Genomic DNA, 27,928 nt, shown 5'->3' with positions numbered 1-27,928 from the left:
CCACCTAACGCGCACATCTTTGGACTGTGGGAGGAAACCGGAGCACCCGGAGGAAACCCACGCACACACGGGGAGGACGTGCAGACTCCACACAGACAGTGACCTAGCCGGGAATCGAACCTGGGACCCTGGAGCTGTGAAGCAACTGTGCTAACCACCATGCTGCCCAATATTTTGTATAAAACCCTAACACCCTCAGTCTCAACTCCCAGAGGGCAAGTGTGCGACCGCTACCTCAGCCAGTCCCTCCGATTGAAGTTTGTAACTTTGATTATTAACACAAGGAGACACGGCCCCAGCTGTGAATTTTAATGTTAAGTGCCAGATTGTTCAGTAATTTGATAGTCAGATACAGACCATACCGCCTGCTCGCAGGCATGGAGACAATTCTCCCTCTTGTGGAATGTCCTTCTGTAGATTTTGGTTCAATATTCAGTCCTCACCAAGTTCCACAGTGACTCGCAGCGTGTCGCTATAGAACGTTCCAGCACCGTCTGAGCCCCCAAACACCAGCAGCCTGTGGCAAGATCCGGTGCTGCAGAAACTCGAGTTCAGATACACCAGGCTATGACCCGCTCGTGGCACGCTGCAGAGAGTGTGGTGGGACAGACTGCTCCAACTGTACGTGTCTGGTGGGGGGGTGGGGGGGGAGGGGGAGGGGGGGGGGGGGAGGGGGGGGGGGAGAAGCAGAGGGAAGAGCAAATATGAGAAACTGAATTAGGATGATTTAAAGTCAGTGCATCAGGCTTCAGTGTCAATGGTAGGGTTACATTTTGTGCTCAAGTTGTCGCTGGATGGATTCCTTTTTACTTCCACAGATCTCTCAGCTGGGCAGCGCACACACCGAGACCCCGTTTGGAGTCACCAACTCGGATTGGGCACCAACCCAGGAGGCATTATTGCATAATCTCTTGGCTCCACCCATTCTGGTTTACCAAAGTCAATCAGTAATGGTGGCGACAATACCCACAATCCTATCTGCCCAGAAAGTGCCCTATCCACTACATGGTGTTGATGAGTACCACAAAGCATCGAGTTCAGTCAGAATGAAACGTTCCACTGATTTCTCAGTTTGTTTAGAGGGGCACCTTTGATTATGAGGAGTCTAGGGTAACAAGAAAGGATTGGTGACCACGTTGGCAGTATTGTGTACAGGTATGATATCCTTATTTAAGGAAAGATGTAGACACAAAGGGGCTGGTTTAGCACAGTGGGCTAAATCGCTGGCTTTGAAAGCAGGCCAGCAGCACGGTTCGATTCCCGTACCAGCCTCCCCGGACAGGCGCCGGAATGTGGCGACTAGGGGCTTTTCACAGTAACTTCATTGAAGCCTACTCGTGACAATAAGCGATTTTCATTTCATTTCTCATTTCACATTGGAAACAGTTCAGAGAGGGTTTACCAGACTAAAACCAGGATTGGGTGGGTTGTCTTCTGAGGAAAGGTCGGACAGACTCGGGCTGGTACCTGCTGGAGGTTAGAAGAGTGAGAGGCGACTTGATTGAAACATACAAGATGCTGAGGGGCATTGACAGGGTGGATGTGGAGAGGATGTTTCCTCTGGTGGGAGAATCTAGAACCTGGGGTCATGGTTTAATAATAAGATTTAGACTAGAGATGAGAAGAATTCTCTCGGAGCGTCACAAACTTTTGGAACTCTCCCCGAAAAGGTGGTGGAAATCGGAGTATGTTTAAGGCAGAGGTGGATAGATTCTTGATTATGGGGGTGATGGGTTATTGCAGGATACTGATTTGACAGATCAGCCATGATCTTATTAATGGCAGGGCAGGCTCGAGGGGCTGAATGGACGTCTCCTGCTCCTTGTTCCTATGTAGAACATCTCACTGGAGAAATCCTTCTCCTTTCTTGGAACAAGGGGAGATGGTGCTTTGTGGGGGTAATATCCCTGAACTCATAATCCCGAGGCCCAGGCTAACACTCTGGGATATGGGTTCAAATCCCACCACGGCAGCTGGTGGAAATTAAACTCAATTAATAAATCTGGAGTTAAAAGCTACTGACCACACAATGACATTTGGTATCGAAAGCATCAGAGCCTCTCAATGCTGACTGGCCACCAATCAGCTGTGACCTAACAGGATAGCAGAATGGGCTCGAGGGACCGAATGGTCTCCTATCAGAGCAAAGCAATCACAAACACCCAGATTCAGAAGGAGTGCTCCACGTCTGTGGTTCTCCAGTGGGACCTGATCGATCAATCTGAATAATTTGCTGAGTAAATTGGGTCTATAAGGATGAGGGGTTACTTCATTGAAACATGAAAGGGGTCATAGTCTGAAGATAAGGGGTTAATCGTTTTGTTCAAGGTTAGGAGAAATTTTCTCACTCAAAGGGTTGTAAATCTATGGAATTCCCAAACCCAGAGGGTTGTGGTTGCTCCATCAGGGAATAGATTTACGGCCGAGATGGACAGATTTTTGGTTTCAGGGGTGGGAAGTGGAATTGAAGCCCAAGACGATCCAGGATCGTATTGAATGGCGGAGCAGATTCGATGGGCCGAATGGTCTACTCCTGCTCCTATTTCTTCTGATCTAAACCAGCTCGTCTTCCATTGGAAAGTATCGGATTTGGGGTGGAGTTTAAAGAGAGAACTAACTGAAGCATTGGCTCCATAGTGTCAGTGGAGCCCTTTCGCTTGCTCTCTGCATTCTGGGACAGCACAAACTCCATTACTTTAAGCGACAGCAGCAAATAAAGATTTCCATCATAGAACATAGAAAAATACAGCACAGGGCTCCACAAATACATTCAGCAGCTGCAGAAAGCCTGGAGCAGCAGATCTCCTGGAGTGGCAGAGAGGGAGCAGCCTCGAAGCAGCTCCCCTCCCCCCACCCCCCCACCCCCACCCCCAGGGTCAGCCTCGAAGCAGCTCCCCCCCCACCCCCAGGGTCAGCCTCGAAGCAGCTCCCCATTCCCCCCCCTGCGGGTCAACCTCGAAGCACCTCCCCCCCCCCCCCCCCCCCCCAGGGTCAGCCTCGAAACAGCTCCCCCCCCCCCCCCCCCCCCCCCCAGGGTCAGCCTCGAAACAGCTCCCCCCCCCCCCCCCCCCCCCCCAGGGTCAGCCTCGAAGCAGCTCCCCCCCCCCACTCCCAGGGTCAGCCTCGAAGCAGCTCCCCATCCCCCCACTCCGGGTCAACCTCGAAGCACCAGCCCCCCCCCCCCCCCCCCCCAGGGTCAGCCTCGAAACAGATCCCCCACCCCCAGGGTCAGCCTCGAAACAGCTCCCCCCCCCCCCTCCCCCCAGGGTCAGCCTCGAAACAGCTCCCCCCCTCCCCCCCCCAGGGTCAGCCCCGAAACAGCTCCCCATCCCCCCCCCAGGGTCAGCCTCGAAACAGATCCCCACCCCCAGGGTCAGCCTCGAAGCAGCTCCCCCCCCAGGGGCAGCTTTCAATACAACCAGCCCACAGTTTTACAGGCAGAACTGACAAAGTTCTTGGGGCCATACCGATATTGAAGATGTGCAAATCCTCCAGGGCACCACCCAGATTATGCCCACCACTGACCAGAATCTTGTTACCACACAGAGGCACAGTGGCATGACGGCTAAAAAAAGAAAGATTTGCATTTTCATAGAGCTATTCACAACACCGCATACAAAATAACCTCATGGCCAATAAACATTCAGTACAGTCACTGTTGTATCGGAAGAAATAGCAGCCAATTTGGAGGCTAATCATTAGAAAGATGATCTCTTCCAACAATGCACACATCCCATCAAACACTCCCAGGACAGGCACAGCACGGGGTTAGATACAGAGTAAAGCTCCCTCTACACTGTCCCCATCAAACACTCCCAGGACAGGTACAGCACGGGGTTAGATACAGAGTAAAGCTCCCTCTACACTGTCCCCATCAAACACTCCCAGGACAGGTACAGCACGGAGATAGATAGAGTAAAAGCACATTATTCTATCCCAATATTATGCCAATCTTTAAATTCAGAAAAATACACACACCCAAATGTAATACTGTCATCGTCTGCCTTATTAATCCACACTGGTCAATCCTATTGGGTCCTAATCCTATCCTGTAGATTTTGTCAGTGAGATTTACAAATTGAAGGAGGAAATGAAGGGATCATGTTCCTGAGGAACTGACCAATGTCAGTTCACGAAGATCCCTCATCAACACTAAAGCTGTGGGATTCCCTATTTTCCATTCAATTGGTCCACATCGATGTCCTGGAGTGGTACCTACCATCGTGGAGCAGGACAGCCTCTGACCTTTACATTAACGTACTCCATGAAACCTGGAAGAAATGGACAGGACTTGGTTGACAAACAATCCATCTGGAGAGAGCTCTTCACCCCAAAAAACACAAATGTTCCTCAGCACTCCCTTCATCAGCGGACATATAGCCGTGCACAGACATAGTCAGTCTAATCAGTGACTGAACTGCTTCAAAGTGAGGTAAGAGTGTGAACTCTGTGCCCAGGCATGTTCACTGAGGTTTAGAACGTGCACAGGAATAGGCCAGAAGACTAAATAAGCCTCTAACTTTTCAGACCAATGTTGTTTAACAGGTTCATCGTAAGCAACGTGTGCTGACAATTCCTCAGAGCCATATCAGAGCTAAAATGGTCAAGTTATGAGGTTGAGTTGCAAAGACTAGCGTTACATTGTCTTTAGTTGGGAAGGTTAGGATATTTGATGAAGATATTTAAAAGGACTTGGTCGGGTCAACGTCGGAAGCCATTTCCTCTGATGAGAAACACACAACAAGAGGCAAAGCTTAAAATTGGAGGCAGGCTGTTCAGGGGCAACATCAGGAGCTGCTTCACACCGAGTGGAAATCTGGAACTCTGTCCCCACAGAAAAACCTGTCACACTGCAGGTCAATTAAACGTTTCGAAATTGAGATCGATAAATTGTGATGTAAAAATAATCAGGGTCACGGAAACATGGCAGTTAGACGCAGTTCAGATACAGATTAGCCATGATCTAACTGAATGGCAGAACAGGCTCGAAGGGCTGAATGGCCTCCTGTCCCAATTTTCCTAAGTGGGAACCCAGATGGGGAATTCTGCACCAGTAGTCACATGATCCCAATGGTCCAGTGAGTTTTTATGACAATCCAACAGATTTTCAAATTGTCCGTGGCAGGGTTACATAAAAACATAAGAACTAGGAGCAGGAGTAGGCCATCTGGCCCCTCGAGCCTGCTCCGCCATTCAATTAGATCATGGCTGATCTTTTGTGGACTCAGCTCCACTTTCCGGCCCGAACACCATAACCCTTAATCCTTTTATTCTTCAAAAACTATCTATCTTTACCTTAAAAACATTTAATGAAGGAGCCTCTACTGCTTCACTGGGCAAGGAATTCCATAGATTCACAACCCTTTGGGTGAAGAAGTTCCTCCTAAACTCAGTCCTAAATCTACTTCCCCTTATTTTGAGGCTATGTCCCCTAGTTCTGCTTTCACCCGCCAGTGGAAACAACCTGCCCGCATCTATCCTATTTATTCCCTTCATAATTTTAAATGTTTCTATAAGATCCCCCCTCATCCTTCTAAATTCCAACGAGTACAGTCCCAGTCTACTCAACCTCTCCTCGTAATCCAACCCCTCTTGAGATGCTGTTCTCTGGATTCATTAACTGGAGAATGTAACCTCTATCTTACTGTTCTCTTAGGCAATACGTGTTTGCTAAGTCGATACACAGGCGTGAAGCAGTGTGCGAGAGGCATTTTCTCTTAAAATTAGTGCAAGTGGCCAAAACATTGTTAGCATAGCAACATCAATGGTTAGCCCTTGATTTCTATTGGACAATAACGATTCAGGTAGACCAACCCCATTGAGTCACCAAGCATCCTATTAACGTTGCTCAATTCAACATCCATCCCTGATAAAGCCACCCACAATTTAATGTCTTTCAAGTTAGGAGTTCCTAACTCCCCTTCTTACAAAGGGCTGGTTTAGCACAGTGGGCGAAACAGCTGGCTTGAAATGCAGAACAAGGCCAGCAGCGTGGGTTCAATTCCCGTTCCAGCCTCCCCGAACAGGTGCTGGAATGTGGCGACTAGGGGCTTTTCACGGTAACTCCCCCCCGGGATTTGGGTCCATTACTACAGGAACTGATCATGTGGAGATCACCCCCATCCAAACCCCTCCCATTCTGAATCCTGAAACCTGGAATCTCCTCACCAAGATCCAACACGTGAAGGTCATTCAGAAAGACTTGGTTCCGTCTCCCACCGAACAGGATGAGTTTATCTCCCAGTAGAGTGCCAGAGTGACTGGAGAGAAACGGAGGAATGGAAAGCATCAGTTTAATCAGGTCTGAGGTCCACTCGCCGGGGCCGGTCGCCCTGGGCAAGGGAGGGGATACCTAGATAGCAGCATTACCTTTGTATGATCTGGTCACTCCTGACAGACACCCAAGCGTGTGTCAAGGACAGGATCAGGCTCCTGTCTAACTAACCAGGCCGGGTATCAGCTATGGTTTAGTGGCTAGCACTTTCATCGGAATCGGAGTCCCATTCCAGAGACCTGAGCCTATTATCCAGGCCGACATTGCAGCACCGAGGCAGCATCTTCCAACGGAGACCCATCCTTTGGGCAGAGAACTAAAGATGATGTTTACACCAAAGGCCTGTCTGCCTCCTCAGAAAAATGTTTCACATCCGTCCTTCCACTCAAAGAGTAGGGGCTCTCTCCTCGGTGTCACTCAGAGTAGGGGCTCTCTCCTCGGTGTCACTCAGAGTAGGGGCTCTCTCCTCGGTGTCACTCAGAGTAGGGGCTCTCTCCTCGGTGTCACTCAGAGTAGGGGCTCTCTCCTCGGTGTCACTCAGAGTAGGGGCTCTCTCCTCGGTGTCACTCAGAGTAGGGGCTCTCTCCTCGGTGTCACTCAGAGTAGGGGCTCTCTCCTCGGTGTCACTCAGAGTAGGGGCTCTCTCCTCAGTGTCACTCAGAGTAGGGGCTCTCTCCTCGGTGTCACTCAGAGTAGGGGCTCTCTCCTCGGTGTCACTCAGAGTAGGGGCTCTCTCCTCGGTGTCACTCAGAGTAGGGGCGTGTCCTCGGTGTCACTCAGAGTAGGGGCTCTCTCCTCGGTGTCACTCAAAGAGTAGGGGCTCTCTCCTCGGTGTCACTCAGAGTAGGGGCTCTCTCCTCGGTGTCACTCAGAGTAGGGGCGTCGCCTCGATGTCACTCAGAGTAGAGGCGTCTCCTCGATGTCACGGGACCAATATTTATCCTTTGACCAACATCACAATGTCATTGCCTCATTACTGCGCACAAACGGACTCAGACATGACGGCTGAGAATTGAGCCAAGCTGGCCACAGCAGAGAAACAATATCCCGGAAATACAACCAGAAATCTCACAGGGTGGCTGTCAAACTATCGGACGGTCATTAAAAATTCATCTGGTTCACCAATGTCCTATAAGGAAGGAATCCAGTCATCCTTACCCAGCCTGGATCTACGTGACTCCTATCCCCATGCCAATATGGTTACCCACTCTCAGAAGTAGCCACCTAGGGTGAAGCAAACCCACAACCAGCACTTCAAGCAGCAGCCACCCCTCCCATCGCCGTCTCAGGGCAGCTAGGGATAGGTAATAAACTTTGGCCCTTCACACATCCCAACAATGAGATAGACTAAACCTTTTTATTTTAAATTTAGAGTTCCCAATTATTTTTTCCAATTAAGGGGCAATTTAGCGCGGCCCATCCACCTACCCTGCACATCTTTTGGGTTGTGGGGGTGAGACCCACACAGACACGGGGAGAATGTGCAAACTCCACACGGACAGTGAACCGGGGCCCGGATCGAACCCAGGTCCTCAGCGCCGTAGGCAGCAATGCTAACCACTGTGCTGCCCCTGAGAAAGACTAAACCTGAATGACCTCGATCAACCGTGCTGTAAAAATCAGTGACTCACCCGTCCCGAGGGAGAGGCCTTTCACCCACCACAATGGGCTGGTACCAGATCTCGTGCTCAGGGTTGAAGATGTAGAGGGTGTTGCTGCATCTTTCCACAGGAAGCTGCGGCCGGCAAAGAAGTCCGCCAAATATGAACAGCTCCCGCTGGAACACCACCGCAGTGTGATAGGCCAGGGACGGTACCTTGCCCTTCCCCTGGGAGTGAGAGTACAGAACATTCCCATTAACCACACCGTTCCACAGGAACTGCATTTATATAGCATCTTTAACCACACTGTGCCACAGGAACTGCATTTATATAGCATCTTTAACCACACTGTGCCACAGGGACTGCATTTATATAGCATCTTTAACCACACCGGGCCACAGGAACTGCATTTATATAGCATCTTTAACCACACCGGGCCACAGGAACTGCATTTATATAGCATCTTTAACCACACCGGGCCACAGGAACTGCATTTATATAGCATCTTTAACCACACTGTGCCACAGGAACTGCATTTATATAGCATCTTTAACCACACTGTGCCACAGGAACTGCATTTATATAGCATCTTTAACCACACCGGGCCACAGGAACTGCATTTATATAGCATCTTTAACCACACTGTGCCACAGGAACTGCATTTATATAGCATCTTTAACCACACTGTGCCACAGGGACTGCATTTATATAGCATCTTTAACCACACCGGGCCACAGGAACTGCATTTATATAGCATCTTTAACCACACTGTGCCACAGGGACAACTGCATCTTTATCTTAATAAAATGGCCCAAGGCACTTTAGACAAAATATTGACCACAAGTGGCATTAGGAGATGGTGGCCAAAAATTTGATCAAAGAGGTAAGGAACGTCTTAAAAGGAAGTGAGACGCAGAGAGAAATTTCCAGAGTTTGGGAGCCAGGAAGCTGAAGCAGAGAATGAATTTAAATCTGGAATGTTCAAGAGACCAGATTTAGGGGCTGAGAATTTGAAAATCAAGGTTTCATTGATTGCCAGCTTACAATTCAGAGTGTTCGGAGATATTCTTTCAACAAATAATGAAACTCAAACATCCACCCGAGAGCTCGTAGGAACTTCAGAGTCGGGTCGGTGGGAAATTAGATAATTATCCCGGTGTCTTGACGGGCAAGTGTCAGCTGTGATTCATCACCTAATTTAGATGGTTGTAGGTTGGAGTTGTCCTCGAGAGGCAGCAGCCCAAATCCAGGCTGAGAGCCCGAGGGGGGCAGCGCAGTTGTTGGAAGGTCAGAGCCAAGGGAGGGGCGCACTGTCGGAGGGGCAGAGGGCTGGAGATACTGAGTGGGGTCATCATTCTGAGGGGGAATAGAGTGTAGAGTGGAGTCACCCAACCTAGGCACCCTTTACCCAACAAAACCACCGTTATTTTCTGATTGGCCAAACTACCAACTTTGAATCTTCAGGTTACCTATCGGCCTCTAACCCACTGCTAGGAGCCTGGGATAGGGGTGGGCTCTCAGACTCTCCCCAGGGGAGATATCAAATAATCCCCCTGCCCCAACCATGTTGGGATCGGGGGAGAAGAGAGTTGGAAAGGGGGAAAACAGTAGCCAATGAAGCTCAACGTGGGGAAAAAGTGAGGCCGTCCAGTTTGGACCTCAAAGATATCAGAATCTTGTTTAAATAGTGAGAAGCTAGGAACTGTGGAGGGGGCAACAGAGGTTTAGGGATGAGAGTGTGTAGATGTCACTAAAGGTAGTACATAACTATGAGTGCAATGTTCGCCTGTGTTTTAAGGGCTGAAATTCAAAGAGGTGAAAGTTACGGAGCCTCAGTTAAACCCACCTGGGTGGGTTCAGTTCTGGGTCCCGTGCCTCAGGGAGGAGAGGAATACTGGCCTCACAGGGGGTACAGTTCACCAAAATGAGACCGGTGCAGAAAGGGTTAAATTAAGAGGATGCGTTGGACAAACTAAGCTCGTGTCTCCTTCAGTGTAGAAGATTAAGGGGTGATCGAATAGAGGTGTTTAAGCTGATTGAAGGATTTGATAGGATAGAGACAGATAAACTATTTCCCAACATTGGGGGGGGGGGGGGGGGGGGGGGGGGGGGGGGGTGGGGGGGGTTCGGGGGGGGGACTGAAGGGAGTCCAGAGCAAGCAGCAGAACCTCTGAAGTTAGAGCAAGGCCAATCAGTGGCAATGTCAGGAAACAGGTCTTCACATGAGTGAGAGTAAAAACCTGGAACTCACTCCCTAAAGCTGCTGAGATTGTGGGTCAACAGGAAATGTGTAAATTAAGACTGACAGATCTTTATTGGGTCAGGGTTAAAGACAGAATAATGGATCCAGCACAGAAAGTGGCCCATTCAGCCATCACCGATTAGATTGAGGAACAGGATTGATGGGCTGAATGGCCTCATCCGGTTTCTATGACAGCAGCAAGAAGGAGCCAGTGACCCGTGAAGATCAATGGATGTTTCTACTTACAATCACAAATGACCATTTCCAGGTCAAGGTGTCCAGGATGTAGACATTATTGAAACATTCTTCATCTTTCATTCCCCCAAAGATGTAAATGCGTTTGGTGTCCGGGTCGTACGTGGCTGAGTGGCCACACACACTCCGAGGGATTGGGATGGTCATCGTCGAAGTCGTTTCCAAGGGAAACCAGAAATTATCACCATCTGCTCAAAAGAATAAAAAAGAACAAATGTCAAGAGGTCATTGATATCAAAGTTCAAATGGAAACCACATTGTGACAGGAGAAAAATGCAAAGAAATGACAAGATAAAAATATTGAGATTGCTCCTAACGAGGTTTGCTTTGGTGCTGATGAAATTCAATGAAGAACTCAACAGTCAATGGTGGGGGCAGGGGTAGAAGGGGAAGGGGATGAATCAGGCAGCAGAGTAAGGGGGAGGAGGAAGACAGTGGAGGGTGGGGGTCAGAAAGATGTGGTGGGACGATAGTACTGACCAACACTGACTCCCAACAAGTCAGATTCTCTTCCTGGTTTCAAAGGCCTCCATGGGGCCTCCCACCTCCCAATCTCAGTCATCTCCTCCCGTTCTCCGAGATCCCTCTGCTCCTCCAAATCGGACCTGTTGCCCACCTCCGCACCATTGGAAGCTACCGAGGCAGTGAGCTCCAAAGTCTCCTCACTAAAACTCTCAGTCCCCCCTCCCCCCCCCCCCCCCCCCCCCCCGTCTTAAAAGCCACCTCATTGACTCAGCCACGGATCAGCTGTCCGAATATCACTTCCTCTTATTCAGTTTCCATTTTCTTTTCACTGTGAAGTGATTTTGTTCAGTTTTAAATGTAGTCGACATGCTTCATTGGGGGGTGGGGGGGGGGGGGGGGGGGGGGGGGGATGCCGAGAATGATTCCCCAGGTCCAAGTTGTCCCAATTTTCCTGGTTTCCATTTTCAATGCGCTAGCGACGATTATCTTGGTTTGAAAGAAGGGTGGCGGAGCTCGATAGTGTGGCGATGGGCAGCTGAACAGCACCAATGGATTCAGGAGCGTCGATGCTGACTCCATCATTAATATAAAAGGGAAACATGCTGCAGAGGCTGGAAATCTGAAATAAAACCAGCTGCGACCATCTGTCGAGAGAGAAACAAAGTGAATGGTTTGAGCCAAAAATCCTTCACTAGCTACCCCGGTTTTAGTTCAGTTCTAGTGAACTAGCTGCCGGAATCACTGCTCGTGGGTTCATTATAAACCCAGTGGCATGTTCGGACATCTTAGAGGGCAATACAGAGTTAATGATGTAGATGTGGGTCTGGGGGGTCACACAGATCCAGGGTGGGTAACGATGACACATTTCCTTCCCCGGAGACATTACTGAACCAGTTGGCTTTTTAACGAGCATCCAGTATTTCGATATCACCATTACTGATGTCAACATGTACACAAACCAAACTATTTCTCAAATTGTCACAATGAGATTAGAATCATGTTCTCTATCTTGTTACCCCTAATTATTCCTCCTCCCACTAATAGCTCTGCAGCACCTTTCTCAAAAGGAGCGCACACCAGTCACAACAACGTGCATTTATATTGCACCTTTCACATAGTAAAATAAATTCCCAACATGCTCCGTAACCGCATTCAAGCAAAAGCAGACTTGTTACAAGAGGAGATATTAGGACAGTTGACCATTGCCCCTGTTGTGTTATGGGTTTATTTTATACCTCATTTCGAGGCATGTTTAAACATGAACCATTTATTGTTAATGTTGAACTTATGCCAGTTACTGTCACGCATGGTTTGCCGCCTCCATGCAGGTTCCTTCCAGAATGTTCTCTCAGGCTATTACCATGCGACTCTATACATCATACTGTGGGCAACGCTATTCTCCAGTACCATGTTAACCCTTGCTTTGCCGAGCACCTCCACATTGCAGTCACATACATCATACAACAGCCCCTGCTAAATCGCTGGCTTTGAAAGCAGACCAAGCAGGCCAGCAGTACGGTTCGATTCCCGTAACAGCCTCCCCGAACAGGCGCCGGAATGTGGCGACTAGGGGCTTTTCACAGTAACTTCATTTGAAGCCTACTCGTGACAATAAGCGATTTTCATTTTCACATAGCTAGAGAGGGTGACAATTTCAATTGTTGGTAAGAGGCTGAGGGATATTTGGTGTTTCCTCCAAGTGAGGGTACGTTTAGAGAATCAGAGCGACATCTAATTGCCAGGCCTCTTGCAGCTGGATCTGTATCTTAATTCAACTCCATCTACAAGATTCTGTCTTCGTTGTCACGTCCTTGTCCACTAAGCAGACACAGAAGTAATTTCTTGCAATTGACTGGACCAAAATCTTTAATCATCTTAAACTCAATTAGCTCATTCCTTAACCTTCTAAACTGAAGTGAATACAACCCTCATCTGAGAGACATTGTTTAACCCCGGCATCATTCTAATGAAGAAAGGCTCATATTGGAATTTTAGTTCTGTTTCTCTCTCTCTGCACAGGCACCATCAGACCCACTGAGTTTATCGAGCATTTCCTGTTTTTATTTCAGGTTTCCAGCATGCACCGTATTTTGCTTTGTCGTCGTTCTGGTGAATCTACACCCCACCCCTTCCAAGGCCGACATATCCTTCCCACGGTGCAGTGCCCCGAACTGGGCAGTTACTCCAGGTGCTGGTCCCCGCCCGATCTCACTCACCGATCTCAAGCCTCCACAGACCATCTTTACAGTAGCTCTTCTGACTCCCCTTTCCACCAATCAGAATCGCCGTATCCGGGTCGCTCAGACACAATGTGTGGTCCCAGCGTGGGCTCGGACAGGCTGAAAAGATAAGAGATTTCAGTTATTGAGGGATAGGACAGGTGTAGAGTGTTGACAGTGAAGGCTCTAATCTTTCACCATCTGGGGTGCATACGAGAACAGCCCACCAAGTTCATACCTGCTCTGGGATGTGGCGTGTGGTAATGAGGAAGCGCAATTTAATGTTGTAGCCATCTAAGATGGCCACCTGCAAAGGACCATGGGAATTATGGCCAACCCAGGACTCAGACAGATACAGAGCCCATGTGTATCTGAAACACAGGTAACCAGACCTGACCGAAACCCCCGCTCGTTTACATTTTATTGGCCCATTTTCCCAGGACAATAGAACTCCAATCAAGAAACCGGTACAGCCACAGACTGATCGACTCCACTCCCTTTACACAGAAAGCCCAACTGCCAAGGTCAATGACCGCTAAGGACCCGCCCAGCCACCAAGGCACCCGCCCCTTTATTGGCCGAAATCGAAGACAGTGATCAGAGCCCTGTCGAACTATTGGGTCCAAGGTTAAGGACCGCCCCAAAGAGCGCAAAATCTCAGGGGGATAAAAGAGAGCACAGTCATGTGTTCTGTCTCTTTTGGATCTGGCCTGTGCAAGCTCAACTGTAGCAGGAACAACCAGCCAAGTTCAAGGCCAACAATCGCTACCTGACGGATGAGTCCAGCAGCGACAGAGTCGCTTTCTTCGAACCAGCCAAGTCAAATCCAGATAAAGGCCTTATCCATTTGCACAGTGCCGGTCACCCTTTTGAACTAACTAATTGGTCGTGTGGTCATTTTTTTTTTTTTTTTATAAATTTAGATTACCCAATTATTTTTTCTATTAAGGGGCAATTTAGCGTGGCCAATCCACCTACTCTGCACATTTTTGGGTTGTGGGGGCGAAACCCACGCAGACACGGGGAGAATGTGCAAACTCCACACGGACAGTGGTCGTGTGGTCATTTTTTTTTTTTTTCTTTTTTTTTTTTAAATTTAGATTACCCAATTATTTTTTCCAATTAAGGGGCAATTTAGCGTGGCCAATCCACCTACTCTGCACATTTTTGGGTTGTGGGGGCGAAACCCACGCAGACACGGGGAGAATGTGCAAACTCCACACAGACAGTGACCCAGAGCCGGGAGTCGTGTGGTCATTTGATGGAAATAAGGGAAAGGCTTGTGGTTCACCGAGATAAATAAATAGAGCAACAATGTCCATCTTTATTGGCGAGAACAATATAGCTGACTGTCTCACTGTGCTACAAAATAACTTGTATTTCGTTAAGTGCCATTAATATAGTAAGACATTATCAACTAAAACCCGATACCAAATATAAAAGAGCACTTTAGAAGAGAGAGAAAATGAATTCCAGCACCTTTGGCCAAAGCAGCTGAAGGTAGAGCCACCATTGGTGGTGTGATGAAAATTCAGGACATGCGAGGCGAGTACGAGAGATTTTGGAGGGATGTGGGGCTGGAGATTAGAGACAGGGAGGGCGAGCGAGGTCATGGAGACACTTGAAAACAAGGGAAATCATTTGAAGAATCGATATTTTGCTGGACTGCAGTCCATGTAGAAAAACAGGAACAACTTTTCCACGTAGTGAGTGGTTAGGATCTGGATGCACTGCCTGAGATTGTGGAGGAAGCCGATTCAATTGTGGCTTTTCAAAAGGAATTAAATGTCTTTCTGAGGCAGGAACACAAGCAGGGCTCAGGGGGAAATGCAGGGGAGTGGCACGGAGCGAGTTGCTTTTGTAGAGAGACAGCCTGGACACAATAGACTGTAAGACCTCCTTTGTGCTGTAACCAAATGCGAATTATTATTGGAGGGTTTTTCCCAGTCTCTCCTTCGTATGTCCTCTTCCTGAGGGGAGTGACTCTCGACAACTCACTGTCCAGTCACACTGAGTGAGGCTGGACACAATGTGACAGAGGATGCCCTTGAAAAGACTGGCTTTCTGGGTATTGGTCAGTCACAGGTTTGCAGCCAGATTGAACTCACCCCTCAGCCTCTTCACATCCGAATCACACCCTAGAATAGAGAAATGAATAGCAGTCAACAGGAAATCTCATCCCCATACTTCAATATAACGGCAATGTCACTCAAATTAGCAACACACCAAACCACCAGCCACCCCTCCACGGTAGGGGGTCTCAGTTTAGGATATTTGAAGGGTTTGGAAATCCCTAAAGACCCCTTTACAGAGGGCTCTTTCCCACATCACTGATTATTCAAACGGCTTTACTACCCAACAATATCGGAGGAGTCCCTTTCCCCTCCACCAAACTCTTAATATTAATATACTTGCCCATGAAGACATGTTTACTGACATCTCCCTGAATGGCCTGGCTCCAACGTTAATGTTTTGTTTCCTTGTTCTGATTTCCCCCAACCGCACACAACCAGACATTTTGTTCTTTTTATAAATTTAGAGTACCCAATTCATTTTTTCCAATTAAGGGGCAATTTAGAATTTTCAATCCACCTACCCTGCACATCTTTGGGTTGTGGGGGTGAAACCCACGTAAACACGGGGAGAATGTGCAAACTCCACACGGACAGTGACCCAGGGCCGGGATTCGAACCTGGGACCTCAGCGCCACAGTCACAATGCTAACCACTACGCCACATGCCGCCTCTCCCACACAACCAAACAGAATTGTTTCCCTCGATCCACTCCTTCCATCATCTTAAACACCTCCTGTAATCTTCTGTACACCAGGTAACTTTTACAGCTTCTCACTGGGACAAGTGCATTTTGACAGACACGTCATGAGGTACCTGAGCCTCACCTCTCAGGTTGTCTTCATCCAGGTGGTCAGTGCACATGCCGGAACTGTCCTCGCCCTTTAACTGAATGGAGGGTGGTGCTGGAGGACGGGCAGCCTCAGTGTTAATCGTCAGGCTCCTCTCTGGCTGCCTGTGGGCGCTGTTCCAGTGAGGCTGTGGACAATATTGTTAGTTGCAGAACAGAACACCACCCCCCCCTCCCTCTGCGCTCCCATCCACCACCCACCCATCACTCAGATTTCAATCCCTCCTACACTGACTGTCAGGTATGAAAGGCCATTCGAGGGGATAGAAAATCAGGAACGGCGGCTTCCGGTGGCGGCCATGGAGGAGTAGGTCGCACATTTGATAGCTCCCGCCTGTAACGGACTTTTGGACCTATCCCCCCCGTTTTTTTAAATGGATTTGATGGGATAAAGCAGTGAAGAGTGAGACAGTGAGGAGAAATTCCCCCTCCGGTGTAGGGAGAATTGGACCAGAAGTGGCCGGGTGAGAAGACAAAGCCCTATAAGGGAGACGCGAGCAGAGCTGGTAACGCGGGACAGCATGGCGGAGGGCCGCGGGGAGAAGGCACAGTGGTCGACGGAGCAGCTGGTGGAGTTTCCCGAGGATTGCTTGGCCAAGCTGAAGGATACGCTGGACCCGATTAAGGCTTCAGTGGTTCAGAATCAGGAAACCCACGGGAGAGCGATCCAGGAGGTGGAACAAAAGTTGTCTGAGCACGAGGAGTATATAACCGCGCTGGAAAGCAAGGTGGGGATGATGAACGACCGCCAGAAAAGAATGCAGGAGAAGCTGGAGGACCTGGAGAATAGGTCCAGGAGGCAGAATCTCAGAATTGTTGGCCTCCCTGAAGGCAGTGAGGGATCGGAAGGCCTGTGTGATGGACATGTTGGAGAAGTTGATGGGGGCTGGGGCGTTCCCTCGGCCTCTGGAATTGGACAGAGCGCACAGAGCCCTCGCGAGGAAGCCCCGAGCGAACGAGCCGCCGAGGGCCGTGGTGGTACGTTTTCACCGTTTCATGGACAAGGAACACATTTTGCGGTGGGCCAAGAAAGCACGGAGCAGCAAGTGGGAGAACTGTGGGAGTTTATCAGGACCTGGGAGCGGATTTGACCAAGAGGCGACCTGGGTTCAATCGGGCAAAGAAGGGGGTGAAATTTGGGATGCTGTACCCAGCCCGCCTGTGGGTCACACATGAGGAACGGGACTTCTACTTTGAAACGCCAAACGAAGTCTGGACCTTTATTAAAGAAATAAAGCTGGAGGCGAATTAAAAGACACTGAAGCCTTGGAGAAGTACTGTGGCAGCGATTTGTGGTGCTGGATTGTATAAATTTAAGTAGCTCTATGTGAAATAATGGGCTGTGTGGATGGTTAACGGTTGATCTGTCTTACAGGGACCTTGTTTGGGGGGGGGGGATGGGCTTTGAATTTAGTTCTGCTTTTTTGGGTGACTATTTTTCTAAAGTCACTATTTCTTCACTGTTTTTTCTGTTATTTGTTTACTGGAGAATGTGATGCTTTAAAAATGTTTATTCATGTCTGTGGGAGAGAGGAGAGTACAATAGGGAGACAGACTGCTTGGTGCCAGAGGCGGGAGCTATCGAGTCAGCATGGGTCAGCTGACTCTTGGAAGCGCAGTGGGGGGTGGACAGGTGTTAAGCTGAAGCTTTGACTTGGGGGATTGGGTTTCTAGTGTTATTGTTAGGAGGGGGTGGGGGGAGAGAACAGAGGGCAGCACGGTAGCATTGTGGATATCACAATTGCTTCACAGCTCCAGGGTCCCAGGTTCGATTCTGGCTTGGGTCACTGTCTGTGCGGAGTCTGCACGTTCTCCCCATGTCTGCGTGGGTTTCCTCTGGGTGCTTCGGTTTCCTCCCACAGTCCAAAGATGTGCAGGTTAGGTGGATTGAACATGATAAATTGCCCTTAGTGTCCAAAATTGCCCTTAGTGTTGGGTGGGGTTACTGGGTTGTGGGGATAGGGTGGAGGTGTTGACCTTGGGTAGGGTGCTCTTTCCAGGAGTCGGTGCAGTCTCGATGGGCCGAATGGCCTCCTTCTGCACTGTAAATTCTATGAATTCTATGAAGAACGCTCTTCCCAAAGAAACTGCGGCTCATTAGGAGCTTTCAACATCCAGATGAACAGACCTTTGTTGGGCAAGGGTTTCACACGCGTGTGGATAAACTGAGCCAAGAAACAGGTCAGTCATTATATTGAATGGTGAACCTGGCCCAAGGGGCTGAATAGCCCACTCCTCCTGTTCTCAAATGTAACATTGAAGTAGTGTTTAATAACCTCCACCTCAACCTCCCCTCCAGTAGAAAATTTCAAGTGTTATAAATGAGGGGGTAAATTCCTCCCCAAATCTGGTTAAAGGAGATCAGGAATCTGTACATGGAAGCTTCGCACATTGGCAGAACGAGGGAGAATTGATTCTGACTGCTCATTCCCTCCAGGAAATCCCATTCCCAATCCCTCCACAGGAAATCTTACACAGGTACTTACAACTGCGAGGAAAGAGGGAAAAAGTGGGGAGATGTCATCCAGGAGGTCGATCAGAGCATCATCCAGAGCCGGGCGCGTCTTGGCAGGAATCACTGGTGTACTGCTGGAGAAATCCACCCTCTTACACTAACAGAAAACAAATACACCTTCTTTATTCTCTCTCAGAACGTGGGGCATCACTGGCTAAGTCAGCATTTATCACCCATCCCTAATTGCCCTTGAGAAGCTGGTGCTCAGCTACCTTCTTGAACTGCTGCAGGTACACCTAGAGTGCTGTTAGACATCACCATCACTGGGTATGTCCTGTCTCACCAGCAGGACAGACACAGCAGAGGTGGCAGCACAGTGGTACACGATCAGGAAGGAGCTGACCTGGGAGTCCTCAACATCGACTCCGGACCCCATGAAGTCTCGTGGCTTCAGGTTAAACATGGGCAAGGAAAGCTCCTGCTGGTTACCCCGGCCACCATCAGCTGATGAATCAGTTCTCCTCCATGTTGGACACCACGTGGAGGAAGCACTGGGGGAGGCAAGGGCACAGAATATGCTCTGGGTGGGGACTTCAATGTCCATCGCCAAGAGTGGCTCGGTACCACCACAGACCGAGCTGGCCGGGGCCTAAGGGACAATAGCTGCTAGACTGGGACTGCAGCAGGTGGTGAGGGAACAAAACCTCCTTCACTCTGTTCTTATTAACTGTCTGCATCTTGACCCACCCCTCACCAGCTCTTGTAGCACAGCTACAACACTGACACCCGAGTTGGGATGTGGAGTGGGGGCAGGCAGTGGCGTCGGGGTATTATTACTGGTTTAGTAATCCACAGACCCAGAGTAATGGTCTGGGGAGCCGGTTAGATTCCCAGCAGGGCAGACGGTGAAATTTAAATTCAATAAAATATCTGGTGCGGTGGGAAACAGGCATCACTTTCACACTCAGATCGTTCTGTAATTTGTTTGTGTGATTTCACCAATTGTTTTTTTTAAACTATCTAAAATTGGGCCGGTTTGCAAACTGACAGGAACAATAATAACCAAAGAAATAAATTTAATCCTTTCCAGCGGTTTTTCCCCCGTTTTTATATTTCTCTCAAATTATTTTCGGAGTAATATTTAGACTACATAATAATCTTTGTGTCACAAGTAGACTTACATGAACACTGCAGTGAAGTTACTGTGAAAAGCCCCTAGTCGCCACACTCCGGCGCCTGTTCGGGTACACGGAGGGAGACATCAGAATGTCCAATTCACCTAACAAGCACGTCTTTCGGGACTTGTGGGAGGAAACCGGGGCACCCGGAGGAAACCCACGCAGACACGGGGAGAACGTGCAGACTCCGCACAGACAGTGACCCAAGCCAGGAATCGAACCCGGGACCCTGGCTCTATGAAGCAACAGTGCTAACCACTGTGCTACCGTGGCAAGACTTTGACCCCTGCAGCAATGAGTTGATTGACCTTCAAATATCGCATCCATCTTCCTTTGTGCTAGTTATGACTGCAGCCAGAGCAGTTTCCTTCTGATTCCCGTTGACTAGATCTGCTCTGACTGTATGGCATGTAGCACAGTGGTAGTGCCACACCACACTATGGAGGGCTTCCTCAGTGAAGACAAGAGTCTGTCTCCACAAGGACTGTGCAGTGGTCACTTCTACCTATATTGTCGTGGACAGATGCATCTACGACAGGCATGTTGGTGAGACAGAGATCAAGTAAGGTTTCCCTCTTGTTGGTTCCCCCACCACCTGCCACACACCCAGTCGAGCATCATTCCCATCGCCGCATTGCTACCTTTAAGAGCGCGAGATCAAGGAAGGAATCCATTTTTATGTTAAGCCCAGAAGACTAACCACCCTAGAAAATGTTGCTGGCTTGAAGTATAAAACAAGCTACTCCCCGGGTTAAACACCATACGGACTGGGTTTAAATGGGGGATGGGCAGCAAAACACACTGGAACCCAGTACAGCCTGGGACAGCGATTCACTGCTCAGAGATCAGAATACAGGACGATGAGGGTTAGCAGCAAAACTGTGTGAATGTCCAATTAATTTTCAGTTTTGTGGAGGTGGGGTAGGGGGCACAACTAAGAAATTAAGAAGCTCAATAGGAAATAAATACAATTCCTGAATGGATGGAAAAAAACACTGGGCTGTAGGGACAGATCAGGAGGAGTGAGATGAACTGGACAGCTCTGTGAAAGAGCCAGTGTCAGCCTGATGGGCCAAAAGGCCTCATTCTGTACTGTACGAATCTATGACGCAAAGTGGCAGACAATCTGTTCACTTGCCCTTTCAGACGTAGTCCTCTCAGACTTCTGCGTGTCCAGTTTGAAATTCAGACTTTCGGTATCTCTACATTCCTTTCTCTATTCATAGTTACTGTGTAAACCTCACCACGTCCTACCTGCCCGTTCAGGATCAAACACAATGTCCCGTGGCCCCCTCTCTCTGCCTGCTCCCTGGCAGCTGCCGTCAGCTCACTCCTCCAGTCTCCCTGCCACACCAGACACCTACGGAGTACAAACAGAGTCACTCAGAGCATAAGACAGCATCTTAGAAACCCACCAAGTGGCCACTTCCCTACACGTGTTTCTTCCTCCCTCCCCACCCAGTGCTCACAGACCTACACTTGCTTCTGTTTAACCAACATCCTGATTTTCAAACCCCTCCATGGTCTACCACATCCTTGTAACGTCCTCCAGCACCCCCCCCCCCCCCCCCCCCAAAACCCTCCAAGATCTCGGCGTTCCCCTGATTCCTGATTCTTGTGTCTTGGGAATTCCAATCACCCCACCATTGGGGCCGTGTCTTCCATTGTCTGGGCCCCAAACTCCGGAATTCCCTCTCTACAGCTCTCTGCCTCATTTCCTCTTTTCAAACCTATTTCCTCGACTAAGCCTTTAGTCACATGTCCTAATATCTGACTGACTGTCAGAAAAGACTTGCTGAAGCACTCAGGAGGCTTCATGCTCAGGCACTATACAAATCCAGGTTGTTGGTGCCTGGCAATCAGCAAGCACATCTTAGCTCACTCATTCAGAGCACAGGAAGTCTAGACTCGTCACATCATCGAATAGGGTTGGAGATTTTGGTCTCCTAACGAACCCTGTCCAAATCTTCCCAACTGTAAATTTCTCCCTCTAAATTTCTTCCTTGTGTCTCTCCTCACCCAACAATGTTTTAGTATATTGAAGTGTTGCTCCAGTTACCAACTATTTACCAGCCGCTATTACAGGTCCCTCTCAATCACATCCTTTTCATGTCCCAGTTTCTTCACCATTCTTTCTTTGGTTAGTCCCTTCACACGGGCCCAACCCTCAACAATGTTCCCCTCACCTCCCAGTGATGATCATTGGTCACAGTGCTGAAGACGGCCAGTTCCAGTGTGACAACTGTTGGCCCTCAGCATCTGGTTGGTTGACTTTGCATTTATGCTCCATGATGAGTTGATGTTAATTGCAGAATCTGTCACTTATCTTTAGCCATTTCTACACCATTCCTTCTCTTCTCACGTTACGATACCATTTCAACCAGATCAGTGAACTTGACAATTCAGGGTTTGGGCCTGACAGAACACCATGCCCAAACTCAAGCAAGAAAACACGATCTGTATTAACGCAAGACTGCTATTGGCAATCTCACAATTAGACAAAAACAAAATATTGACTGGAACTCACCAAGAACCAGTAATGGAAGCTCAGCCTGCACTGGGCCATCAGATTGAGTCCAGAAGCTGATCGAGAAACAACGTGGCAATGGGTGTTAAGCAGTGTCACCATCTGCCTCTTCAGGGATTTTAGGAATTGTCCTATACCCAAAGCCCCAGTGGTCATTCCGTTAGACAAACTATATTACACCAGTTCAAAATTCACCAAATTTTAAAAATAGAGATGTTTCCACTTGTGGGAGAGACCAGAACTTGAGGCTATAAATAGAAGATAGTCGCTAATAAATCTAATAGAACGTTCCGGAGGGGGGGAAAAAACCAACAATGTGGAACACACTTCCACATGGAGTGGTTGAGGCCAATAATAGTTTTTTTTTTTAATTTTTTTTTTTTATAAATTTAGATTACCCAATTATTTTTTCCAATTAAGGGGCAATTTAGCGTGGCCAATCCACCTACCCTGCACATTTTTTTGGGTTGTGGGGACTAAACCCACGCAGACACGGGGAGAATGTGCAAACTCCACACAGACAGCGACCCAGAGCTGGGATCGAACCTGGGACCTCAGCGCCGTGAGGCGGTTGTGCTAACCACAAGGCCACCGTGCTGCCCTAATAATAGTTATTTAAGGGAAAAATTAATAGAAGTTCATCTGATCGGGTGGGATGAAGTACAGGTGGGAAGAGGGTCATTTGGAGGAGCTAGGCCAAATGATCCGTTTCTTTTGCTGTAATTACCTCATAATGTCATTTCCAGTCACAGGGTCAGACAAATCCAATCCATCAATATGAACACATCCCTCAAACACCTGAAGATAACACCTGCCAAACCGGCCTCACCTCACTGCTGGGGAAAGTAGTCCGATTCTCTGAGGTTTGATTTCAGCGCTCACCAACACCTCAACTGAGAAAAAGGTCTCCTCCGTGGGCATGTTCCAGTTCCCCAAACCAAAAATAACCAGGTGCTCTGGTAGCGGTAGTGCCAACTGGCAACAGTAGAAGGATCCGTTGTGCTTTCTGTAAGACAAGAGGCAGCACGGAAACCAGTCAAAACTCTGAGCTGGTCTAAAACTGCCTCCAATGAAAGCTTGTACACCCTTCACTCATCCTGTTTTATTGGGAAACCTCCAAGGAGGTAGGAGAAAAATTACTGTATGAGAATTTGAATTAAAAATCTAGGTAAATAGAACCAAGAAGATCTTAGATTACCAGAAAAAACCATAGGGTTCACAAATATCCTTTAGCGGAGGAAATCTGCTCTAGAGGCAGCTTCAGTCCACCACCGATTAGGTCTTACTTTTCCCTTTGGAGTGTCCGGAAAGCACCAGATAAGGAATAGAACTGGACAGACATCCTGCAGACTGCACTGGTTCAAGATAAAGACATCACCTACTCGGGGACCTGGAGCATGAGGTATAAATGAGTGAAACACAGGGAATAATTGCCAAGTGGCAGCAGGTTAGGGGTTTCAGTGGCATTGGAATCAATAAGGAGGAGGGGTGTGGAAGGACCTGCCAACTCTCTAAGGCAGGAACATCCTTGTAGGACTCAGGTAAGGGACTTTTGTTGGGAGGATAAGGAGAACAGAAACAGGACCTTCCCTGGGTAATGAATGGTGTCCACCCTCCATGTGTAACTGCTACACCAACCACTGCACAGCAAGGGCAGACCCCCCCCCCCACTGCACAGCAAGGGCAGAACACCCCCCCCCCCCACCCACTGCACAGCAAGGGCAGGACCCCCCCCCCCCACTGCACAGCAAGGGCAGGACACCCCCCCACTGCACAGCAAGGGCAGGACACCCCCCCCCCCCCACTGCACAGCAAGGGCAGGACACCCCCCCCCCCTGCACAGCAAGGGCAGGACACCCCCCCCCCCCTGCACAGCAAGGGCAGGACACCCCCCCCCCACTGCACAGCAAGGGCAGGACACCCCCCCCCCCACTGCACAGCAAGGGCAGGACACCCCCCCCCCCCCACTGCACAGCAAGGGCAGGACACCCCCCCCCCCCACTGCACAGCAAGGGCAGGACACCCCCCCCCCCCCCCCCTGCACAGCAAGGGCAGGACACCCCCCCCCCCCACTGCACAGCAAGGGCAGGACACCCCCCCCCCCACTGCACAGCAAGGGCAGGACACCCCCCCCCCCCCACCACTGCACAGCAAGGGCAGGACACCCCCCCCCCCCACTGCACAGCAAGGGCAGACCACCCCCCCCCCCACTGCACAGCAAGGGCAGACCACCCCCCCCCCACTGCACAGCAAGGGCAGACCACCCCCCCCCCCACTGCACAGCAAGGGCAGACCACCCCCCCCCCCCCCACTGCACAGCAAGGGCAGACCACCCCCCCCCACTGCACAGCAAGGGCAGACCACCCCCCCCCACTGCACAGCAAGGGCAGACCACCCCCCCCCCACTGCACAGCAAGGGCAGACCACCCCCCCCCCCACTGCACAGCAAGGGCAGACCCCCCCCCCCCCCCACTGCACAGCAAGGGCAGACCACCCCCCCCCCCCGCCACTGCACAGCAAGGGCAGACCACCCCCCCCCCCCACTGCACAGCAAGGGCAGACCACCCCCCCCCCCCCACTGCACAGCAAGGGCAGACCACCCCCCCCCCCCACCTGCACAGCAAGGGCAGACCACCCTCCCTCCACTGCACAGCAAGGGCAGACCACACCCCCCCCCCCGCCACTGCACAGCAAGGGCAGACCACCCCCCCCCCACTGGCACAGCAAGGGCAGACCAACCCCCCCCCCACTGCACAGCAGGGCAGACCACCCCCCCCCACTGCACAGCAAGGGCAAGACCACCCCCCCACTGCACAGCAAGGGCAGACCCCCCCCCACTGCACAGCAAGGGCAGACCCCCCCCACTGCACAGCAAGGGCAGACCACCCCCCCCCCCCACCGCACAGCAAGGGCAGACCACCCCCCCCCCCCACTGCACAGCAAGGGGCAGACCACCCCCCCCCCCCCACTGCACAGCAAGGGCAGACCACCCCCCCCCACTGCACAGCAGGGCAGACCACCCCCCCCACTGCACAGCAAGGGCAGACCACCCCCCCCCACTGCACAGCAAGGGCAGACCACCCCCCCCCCCACTGCACAGCAAGGGCAGGACCACCCCCCCCCCCACTGCACAGCAAGGGCAGACCACCCCCCCCCCACTGCACAGCAAGGGCAGGACCACCCCCCCCCCCCCACTGCACAGCAAGGGCAGACCACCCCCCCCCCCACTGCACAGCAAGGGCAGGACCACCCCCCCCCCCCCACTGCACAGCAAGGGCAGGACCACCCCCCCCCCCCACTGCACAGCAAGGGCAGGACCACCCCCCCCCCCACTGCACAGCAAGGGCAGGACCACCCCCCCCCCCCACTGCACAGCAAGGGCAGACCACCCCCCCCCCCCCACTGCACAGCAAGGGCAGGACCCCCCCCCCCCCCCACTGCACAGCAAGGGCAGGACCCCCCCCCCCCCCCCACTGCACAGCAAGGGCAGGACCACCCCCCCCCCCCACTGCACAGCAAGGGCAGACCACCCCCCCCCCCCACTGCACAGCAAGGGCAGGACCACCCCCCCCCCCCCCACTGCACAGCAAGGGCAGACCACCACCCCCCCCCGCACAGCAAGGGCAGACCACCACCCCCCCCCCCCACTGCACAGCAAGGGCAGACCCCCCCCCCCCACTGCACAGCAAGGGCAGACCACCCCCCCACTGCACAGCAAGGGCAGACCCCCCCCCCCACTGCCAGCAGGGCAGACCCCCCCCCCCCCCCCCCCTGCACAGCAAGGGCAGCCCCCCCCCTCCCTGCACAGCAAGGGCAGCCCCCCCCTCCCTGCACAGCAAGGGCAGACCCCCCCCCCCCCACTGCACAGCAAGGGCAGACCCCCCCCCCCCCCCACTGCACAGCAAGGGCGACCACACCCCCCCCCCCACTGCACAGCAAGGGCAGACCCCCCCCCCCCCCCCCCCCCACTGCACAGCAAGGGCAACCACCCCCCCCCCCCCCACTGCACAGCAAGGGCAGACCACCACCCCCCCCACTGCACAGCAAGGGCAGACCACCACCCCCCCCCCCCCACTGCACAGCAAGGGCAGACCCCCCCCCCCCACTGCACAGCAAGGGCAGGACCCCCCCACCCCACTGCACAGCAAGGGCAGGAACCCCCCCCCCCCACTGCACAGCAAGGGCAGGACACCCCCCCCCCCCCCCTGCACAGCAAGGGCAGGACCCCCCCCCCCCCCACTGCACAGCAAGGGCAGGACCCCCCCCCCCCCCACTGCACAGCAAGGGCAGGACCACCCCCCCCCCCCACTGCCACAGCAAGGGCAGGACCACCCCCCCCCCCCACTGCACAGCAAGGGCAGGACACCCCCCCCCCCCCACTGCACAGCAAGGGCAGGACCACCCCCCCCCCCACTGCACAGCAAGGGCAGGACCCCCCCCCCCACTGCACAGCAAGGGCAGGACACCCCCCCCCCCACAGCACAGCAAGGGCAGGACCCCCCCCCCCCACTGCACAGCAAGGGCAGGACCACCCCCCCCCCCACTGCACAGCAAGGGCAGGACCCCCCCCCCCCCCACTGCACAGCAAGGGCAGGACCACCCCCCCCCCCTGCACAGCAAGGCAGACCCCCCCCCCCCCCCCCACCTGCACAGCAAGGGCAGACCCCCCCCCCCCCCCCCACTGCACAGCAAGGGCAGACCCCCCCCCCCCCCCACTGCACAGCAAGGGCAGACCCCCCCCCACTGCACAGCAAGGGCAGACCCCCCCCCCCCCCCCACTGCACAGCAAGGGCAGACCCCCCCCCCCCCCCACTGCACAGCAAGGGCAGACCCCCCCCCCCCCCCCCCACTGCACAGCAAGGGCAAGGGCAGACCCCCCCCCCCCCCTGCACAGCAAGGGCAGGGCAGACCCCCCCCCCCCCACTGCACAGCAAGGGCAGGACCCCCCCAAACCGGTTCCATTTACCTGAGGAACCTGTGGGGCGACTCAGTGAGGGACCAGAGTGAGTAAAACTCCATCCTCACACCTCCCTCCCTCACATCCCTCCCCATTCAAAACTCCCCCCCCCGCAATGCACCCCGGGAGCCCCCCCCTGGCCGGGAGCCCCCGCCCCCCCCCCCGGGCCGGGAGCCCCGCCCCCCCCCCCGGGCGGGAGCCCCGCCCCGCCCCCCCCCCCCCCGCCCCGCCCCCCCCCCCCCCGCCCCGCCCCCCCCCGCCCCGCCCCCCCCCCCGCCCCGCCCCCCCCCGCCCCCCCCCCGGGCCGGGAGCCCCGCCCCCCCCCCCGGCCGGGAGCCCCGCCCCGCCCCCCCCGCCCCCCCCCCCCCCCGCCCCCCCCCCCCCCCCCGCCCCGCCCCCCCCCCCGCCCCGCCCCCCCCCCGCCCCCCCCCCGGGCCGGGAGCCCCGCCCCCCCCCCCCGGCCGGGAGCCCCGCCCCGCCCCCCCCCCCGCCCCGCCCCCCCCCCCGCCCCCCCCCCGCCCCGCCCCCCCCCCCCCCGCCCCGCCCCCCCCCCCCGCCCCGCCCCCCCCCCGCCCCGCCCCCCCCCCGCCCCGCCCCCCCCCCCGCCCCGCCCCCCCCCCCGCCCCGCCCCGCCCCCCCCCCGCCCCGCCCCGCCCCGCCCCCCCCCCCCGGGCCGGGAGCCCCGCCCCCCCCCCCGGGCCGGGAGCAGCCCCCCCCCCCCGGGCCGGCAGCCCCCCCCCCGGTCCGGGAGCCCCCCCCCCGGGCCGGGAGCCCCCCCCCCCCCCGGGCCGGGAGCCCCCCCCCCCCCCCCCCCCGGGCCGGGAGCCCCCCCC

General features: G+C 53.0%; 1 protein-coding gene across 2 annotated transcripts; it reads right to left on the bottom strand.

Moving 5' to 3' along the window:
• Positions 1-294: 294 nt before the first annotated feature.
• On the bottom strand, positions 295-27,201 carry zgc:163014 (uncharacterized protein LOC100038766 homolog). Of its 2 annotated transcripts, XM_038821925.1 has the most exons (13): positions 27,105-27,201; positions 22,968-23,144; positions 20,866-20,971; positions 18,465-18,590; positions 15,956-16,106; positions 15,165-15,194; positions 13,054-13,176; positions 10,364-10,560; positions 7,906-8,102; positions 6,169-6,260; positions 4,220-4,271; positions 3,468-3,565; positions 295-629 (listed from the first exon to the last, which is right to left on the bottom strand). In XM_038821925.1, exons 1-13 carry the CDS (start codon positions 27,188-27,190, stop codon positions 433-435), a joined length of 1,632 nt encoding a protein of 543 aa, XP_038677853.1. In that variant the 5' UTR covers positions 27,191-27,201; the 3' UTR covers positions 295-432. The 2 variants fall into 2 exon arrangements, with proteins under 2 accessions (XP_038677853.1, XP_038677863.1); XM_038821935.1 differs by lacking the exon at positions 3,468-3,565 and having other exon boundaries at positions 457-629.
• Between the last annotated feature and the right edge of the window lie 727 nt (positions 27,202-27,928).

This window comes from Scyliorhinus canicula, chromosome 2 (genome assembly GCF_902713615.1).
Source record: "Scyliorhinus canicula chromosome 2, sScyCan1.1, whole genome shotgun sequence".
Classification (NCBI taxonomy): domain Eukaryota; kingdom Metazoa; phylum Chordata; class Chondrichthyes; order Carcharhiniformes; family Scyliorhinidae; genus Scyliorhinus; species Scyliorhinus canicula.
The sequence above is the reverse complement of the archived record's forward strand: the minus strand, read 5'-3'. Positions and strand labels throughout refer to the sequence as shown.

Excerpts from the sequence above, each read along its gene's own strand:
- zgc:163014 (XM_038821925.1), bottom strand. The coding sequence starts at position 27,190 with ATGGGGAGGGATGTGAGGGAGGGAGGTGTGAGGATGGAGTTTTACTCA. Across the intron at positions 6,261-7,905 it reads AGGCCTCTCCCTCGGGACGG|TCACTCTGGCACTCTACTGG; the intron begins GTGAGTCACTGA and ends GTTTCTCTCCAG. Across the intron at positions 630-3,467 it reads TTTGCACATCTTCAATATCG|ACACGTACAGTTGGAGCAGT; the intron begins GTATGGCCCCAA and ends CCCCCCCACCAG.